General features: G+C 48.2%; 1 protein-coding gene across 1 annotated transcript; it reads left to right on the forward strand.

The window, feature by feature from the left end:
* Positions 1-1,870: 1,870 nt before the first annotated feature.
* Positions 1,871-2,155, forward strand: TGAM01_v202168 (hypothetical protein; the record flags this gene model as incomplete). The annotated part of the gene is made up of 1 exon (XM_018800388.1): positions 1,871-2,155. The coding sequence occupies one exon, from the start codon at positions 1,871-1,873 to the stop codon at positions 2,153-2,155; it is 285 nt and encodes a 94-aa protein (XP_018666530.1).
* Positions 2,156-7,079: the final 4,924 nt, after the last annotated feature.

Consider the following 7,079-nt stretch of genomic DNA (forward strand, 5'->3'; position numbering starts at 1 on the left):
CGGTCTGCTCCAGAAGGCATATCCATCCATCAACCGCCTCCGCAGCCCTGATGGGCAGGGTAGAATTTTACAACCCATGGGCCTTGAGCCCCAGAAGGCCAATCTTTCCATCGAAACGCAGGCGGCCGACAGCTGGATGTATCCGCAGCGGCAGTGGAGAAGGCCAAAGTGGAGCAACGCGTTCCCGAGAATCCTGTCTGTGGATCACAACGTCTTGTTCTCCTTTCACAGGACTCATCGCCACACCTTCAGAGCAGCACTGCGCCTCTACAATCAAGCCTCAAAGGGTCTCCAATCTCACGTTATCACGACCCTCGTTAACGCTGGCCCGCCTTAGCGTCCGCGATCTATAAAGCTTATATCAGCACCCTTATCGAGCATAAGCTGCACCAAAGACAGCTTTTCATATTCTATTGACCATCTGAGAGGGGGATGAACTGTGGCCTACGCCGTGCCTTTAGACACCGCAGCCGCAAGACAAGCCAGATATTGAGTCTGTGGTCATTTCTCCGTCAGAAGTTGTGAGATTGGCATTCGCCACCATTGTTGTTATTGTTGCTCTTTCCCCTGCCAATCCGGCGGTAAATCTTTGTTTCAAAACAACACCAAATCACGCTTATTCTCGTGCGTTCACTTCTGCTTCCATAACATTATGGCCATTCTCACGGGTTACTCTAAGCGGTTCAATTGATCGTCAAATTGATAGTCGTCTTAGAGAGCATCCTGCAGGGGATCTTGAGAGTGTTTCGATGGTGGCAATCTTGTCAACTTTGGTAGACAATATCCCGTTTGTACTTGTTGCTTGCAGTCAAATACTGGAAGACGATGTCATCAAGTTCATCTCCAGCTTCAAAACAGATGATTGTGGCCTATGTCGCTATACTACAATACGACCATTCTTTTCCTCTTCATCTCTTGTCTTTTCGTTTCCACTCCTACTACATCAACACTGCCGAGCAGATCCTCGCCTATTCACTAAGCATGGATAATGAGACTATCCATACCCTTATCCATTTTATTTAAGCGGGCGGCCAAATGCAGCACTAATCGCAATCTCGCATCTTAATACTCTTTCATTCTTGCTGGCAAGTCTTCTTCCGCGTACACAAACGCCAGTGATACTTACTAGAGCGGATCAATGAAAAAAAGACATCAACCCGCAAGTTCAAAGCCTTTCTAGCAAGATGGACAAACTACGAAGAACAAAAAGATGATGCTCAATTCATCTAGTTAGCTATTTATGTCTGTGAGAGCATGCTAAAAAGGAAGCGTATTGGTTCAATTAACGTGGCTGGTGGGTATATTTGAATGGTTTTCCGGCGTCTATTTTCAGCACAAATTCTTCATTAGCATGAGCATGATATGCTAGTACGCCGATTCCCCCGTGCGACGTGTCGAAGTACACTGATATCGGCAATGGTTTTCATGCTAAGCACGGGTGAATGCCATTGAAAAACACCTCAATCGAGTGCCTCGTTCAGGAAAGCTTGCATCGGGTCACGTACACACTCACAGGTGTCACTGATAAGCCGCTTGGCAGAGGTCCGCCGTAAAGGTCAGCTTTTTACGAGTTGTTCCACAACCAAGACAATACGTGGATTCAGATGGCAAACCACTGAAGAGCCCTTGAGATGTTGAATGCTGGCAGGAGGTCTATTGAGGCCGAGGCCGGAGCTTTCCTTTGCGGTGTTCTGTCCCTGTCAACGACGGTCCTGACTGAACAGAACCTTGCACTGGGGGGGTTTTCTCATTGTTCGCCAGCAGGCGGGATAGGATTTTACGGCGTAGGCATGTCGGGGCAAGCGTCCCCCAACACATCCGCTCATCCGTTTCGGGCGTTTAGCTCGAGCAGCTGGACAATGACTATAAAATGTCTCAGGACACGTTGGACAAGACTCTTATTCTCCGTGACGATCTTGATGAGAAGATAGATGTTGTCAAGAAGGAGATGGACGATGCTCAAAGACTTGCAAAGATAGCACAGAAGAACCAAGATCTGCGTGAAAAAGCAAGGCACTATAGGAATCAGCTTGTCTTGACGATCCTTGAGATGTGGATGACGGCAGGAGGTCTATTGAGGCCGAGGCCGGAAGCCACGTCTGGTTTCAAGGAGTTGGGCGAGAGAGAGAGCTGGAACAACGGAATGCCGATATAGCCAGACGGGACAAAGAACTCGTTGATTGGGAAAGGGACACCTTGAAGGCGTCAGCCAAACATTTCGCCAGCAGGCGGTGGATTCGGATGGCAACCGCATGACAGCCCTTGAGACGTTGGTGACGGCAGGAGGTCTATTGGAGGCCGAGGCCGGAAGTCACCTTTGCGATGGGCAGTCCCCTGCAATTCGCTCTCCCTGTCGACGGTGGCGGGATAGGACTTTACGGCGTACGCTCCACTTCCGCTGAGTGGACAGTGGGAGCAAGACTCGAAAGACGAGCCTTGGAGATTGCAAAGGAGGGGGGAGGAGAGAGTTGTCATCGTTCGACAGCAGGCGGGATAGAACTTTACGGCGTAGGCCTCTCAATACCCTGTCCTTGAGGAGTGATGCCACAAATACGGTCATGGTGGAATTCAACCGCCTAAAACCAGCGGCAGAACTGATTCGCACAATTCAGGCTTTGCCTCTCATCTATGAGGATGAAAAGTCCACCCAATATCAAGCAAGCCCATGGCTTGTTCTAACTCCTTCCTTTCGCCTGTCCTGGGTAGATAAAGACATTACATCCCAGAAATACAGTCGATCACTCATGTTGAAGGATTCCCCAGTTATTAGTCCGCCGCCAGGCGGGATAGGACTTTACGGCGTAGCGGCCCTCGGGTGCCGATTTTCTCAATTCACCTCTCAAAGAGCACCCTGGGCGACAGATTGCCACCAATGTTGGATGGTTGCGGTGAGGAAGGACACTCAAAGAGAGAAATGCGAGAATGGGGAAGTCCATTTCTCATGGACTACAAGCTCCTCTACGTCGATTTCTTGCAAGACATGCCGAAGAGAGCGAAGATTATAAGTGTGAGGATCTCGTGCGAAAACAAAGCAAGGAGCACAAACACAACAACCAAAGGCAGTGGAGCTCGAAAACAAAGAAGTGACTGTGACTATGACTGTGTTGTAGTCATGTGCCAATCAGGATTTATCAACACCATCCGTTCTGCACAAGCATTTGCTCCTTTCAAACGCAGAGAGATAGAGAGAGAGTGTGCCTGTGTGTGTGTGAATGAATCAAGTTCACCAAGCTGTTTTGCTTGGTAACTGTGAACTGTGTGACGATGGAGCAGGAGAAGAAGGACCAAGCTAGCCACAAGCATAGGAGGAAGAGAAGAAGGCATGCTGAAACGATCTACATTCATAGGTTGACAGGTGGCGGAGTCATGTTATCACGATAATTTACCGGTGGCATCATTGTTGGTAGAACTAGGGTGTTAAGAGTATCAGTACTCTTCGGCAGGAGAAGTTGTTACTTCACTTTTGCCGAGTGGTCTGCTCAACAGTCACGCATCGGACCGTGAGTGGGGTTTCACGTCGTTCGCCCCGGGCGGGATAGGACTTTACGGCGTAGCGGCCCTCGGGCGCTGATTTTCTCAATTCGCCTCTCAAAGGGCACTCTGGCCTACGGAATGCCACCCCTCCTCTGAACATAGTCTCGATGAGGCTTCTGCTTATCAGTTTGAAGTTGTTGAGTGGTCAAGATGAATCACCCTCTTGGCATTGGTCGTTCCGTTTGCAATGATGCGTTTGCTCTTGGTCAGGAATATTTCTCTTTCCCTTTCGATAGCCTCTTTGCAACCCAACCTCTATTCATACCATTCTCAGGTTTGAGCCTTTGCGCTGCCGCGACGCGCGACCGCGATTTCGACTATGAAGATTATGAAGATGGGGAAGAAGAAGAAGAAGAAGAAGAAGAAAGCTCAGTTGACAAGGAAGTGGAAGGCAACCACTTGTAAAAAATACATGGGGGCGGAAGAAAACCACCGCCAAAAAAAGCGCCCGATGAAATCAACAGCAAGGCAGCCAAGCTATACCCGATTAAAAACAACACGAATCCGGGCTTCCAGAAATGAAGAGACGAAAGATTCAGGTCAGCGGAAACAAAGAAAGTAAGACGTCGTAGGAGGCAGCTTGGAAAACAACGAGGATGGGATAATTGAGAGACAAAGATAATTGGAATCTAATGGATGTGGAATATTTGAAAGGAAGCAGATGGATCCCCTGTTGGAGGTTGGTATAATAACTGTTGGAATTTGGTATAAAAGGTCTTATTTTAGACGATCAGCTGGATATGGGGAAGTGTTAAGTGACCATAGACTTAACCTCTTGGAAAGTCATTTTGTTGTTCTATTTGAGACGAATTGTTTGCTCTTGATCAGGCATGTTTCCTTTCCCTCTCTGGTGGGCTCTTTTCTAGTTGTTGCAACCCAAACTCTCTTCACATCCCTCTGAGAAGTATCAAAACGGCCGTTGAAGTCAAGTGACCTTATGTGGCAAACCCATCCGTTGCACGGGCATTTGCTCCATCTCACAGTCTCTCTCTCTCTCTCACACACACACACACAGAATGTATCTTCAGGGTCTTTTCTGATGTCTTTTCTGATGAATTTTCTGATGAATAAGTTGTCAGACATCGCACATATTGTGAAAATGAAGAAGAACAAATCCGACCAGCAGGTTGATTCCGTAAGGATGCCATGCCGCGAAAACGTGCCGGATAAAACACAATACGAAGATGGCCTTGCCACTAAGCAAATCTACCACCTTGAGCACCAAGATTTTGAGAAATAACCCAGATTTAACTCTACGAAAAGGCTTGACAAAGATGACTAACTTGAAGTGGAAGACACCATTAGACAAAACCAAGAAGAACCTCACGATGAGGCAATCAGCGACGAGAACTTACCTAGAAACGAAGAATCTTGGAACGAGGATTTGCTTAGATATGAAGGTCAAGAAACGAGAAACAACCGGGGAATAATGGGTTTTAGGATGAGAATTTGCCTAGAAATGAAGCATGGAAACAATAAAGAACCTCAGGATGAGCAAAAAAGGTTAGAGTCAGCCTTCGGAAAGTTGTGATGGCTTCATTTGTCTGCTAGGCTTGAGAGGAGATGTTGTGGGGTTACGTGCCCATCTGTGTTTATTAAGAGCATCCATTGGCACAAGCATATGCTCTTTTCCATAGTCACAAACGCATACAAAGAATAAATCATCAACTTCCTTTCTGATTGACAGAAGTAAATAAAACGGCTGCTGAGGTCGCTGTGTAGATGAAGGTGGCCATACGACCGACGACTTCAAGCTGGTCGAGACGGAATTGCTGCTGCAGAGCAAAAATGGAATGTTCTATTGACGAACGAGGTATTGAGCTATTTTATTTTTGAGCGATCCATATCCTCAAGATACCCTTTTTCTCCTTGAGGAGGACCATGATCAATCGGTGGGTCAGTGCATCCGCGAGTTGGTTGTTTTTTATTCCAACTTGTTCCTTTGTCGAAGGGTTTTCGTCCCAGTTTATGCTGCATGGCTTGATCACTGAGATCAATAGCTAACAGTCTTCATTGCGTCGTCTCGTGTGATCTTTCCGTGGATTTCCATCTCCACGGTCGGCGCGATCACTTCAGCTTCGTCTTCTCGACGAGCAGTCTTCTGAGTCGTCTTCTCTGGGCTTCGTACGGCGTGACTTCCGTCGTTGATTTGCAAAATGCCAGAAGGACCTGTTGTTTCGCCAAGTCTGTTCTCTATGTCTTCGCGGTCCTAAGATAGTGCGGTCTGTGCCTAAAGACAGCACCTCCTGTTAGAGCAACTCTTATTTCAGAGCTTTCTACGCAGACCAGGCTTTTAACTAGCGGGTAGCGGACGTTATCCATCGCTAGTCTAAAGAATTACAGCCAGGCGCTTGTTCTCGACGAGGCTTTCGCTTCCCAGGATGGGGTAACGAAAAGCGCAATTCGCCCAGCAGCAGCAACTAACTTTACGCAGCTCTGGTGCTTTCTCCTTAGCGACTGTTGCAGCCCAGTTCGGGAACGCTAAAAGCCGAATGGAAGAAGTGGAGAAAGTCTGGTGTTCCGCCCTCTAGGATGGTGGTTGGCAGGCGGTCTATCGAGGCCGAGGTCAGTAGCCGCCTACGATGCCTCGAAATATATATTGCACTGTCTGAGTGCCATGTTCAGCGCGTTGACCCCCCAAGACTCCAGTCAACGGCTGCAGCGTCAGTTTTTGCGCTTGTGTATGTGGTCAATGCTCCCTGCGACTACAGTACAGCGGCCAGACAAAGCCACATGCATTTCTCGATTCTCTGACCAGTATGATGATTTCCTCTGTCCCGCGCTATTGAGGCTTCAGTCCACATGCTTGACGGAACTTCCGTATAATACGGGCATTCGGTATACAGCCACCTTCCTCGATACATATTGTGCCGCATGGAGCCTCTGATAGCAGGCCCGCTGCCGAAAAAAACACATTCATCAAGCCCTGGTAAGAGGGCCAGTCACTTCAAAGATGCGCAGATCCATTCACGTCTTGTAGACAACGTCTTTGTGAATCTACTCCAACAACGTGACTCACCTTAGGTCTTCGGCATCTCAAATGTCAGGCTTGACTGTCTTCTCCAGCTCGGCTGGCCGGGTCAGTGGTGCTTTGACAGATGCGTCTGCAAGGCCAAGCTCGTTTCATTGCCTTGGCCCATACAGCTCGTCGACTATGGAACGCCACTCCCTTCCACCACAGCTCCCCGGTCTACTTTTCGCGTATAGCCTGATTCCACCGTGGAAGCATGTCGTCTCCCGTCTCCTACCACGGTCTATTAAGGCCTCAGTTCACTGTTTAACGAAATCAGTATTTAGAAGGAACGCGCTAAAGAAAAAAGTAACTTGCCTACCTGCCCTCCTACGTGGCCTTGAACAAGCCGGCTGAATTTGATCAAACAAAATGATTTCATTCAAATAAGGCGACTTCACACAATCCTGTTGACCTGAATCAAACCAACTGACAACGATCGCTGACAACGATCAAGCTAGATGGCATCGATCAGACTAGGCGGCTTCTTTCGAACGAGGTGATCTCGATCGGCGCAGCGGCTTTGCTCACCACT

Source organism: Trichoderma gamsii, assembly GCF_001481775.2.
Source record: "Trichoderma gamsii strain T6085 chromosome Unknown Scaffold_5.2, whole genome shotgun sequence".
Lineage (NCBI taxonomy): Eukaryota > Fungi > Ascomycota > Sordariomycetes > Hypocreales > Hypocreaceae > Trichoderma > Trichoderma gamsii.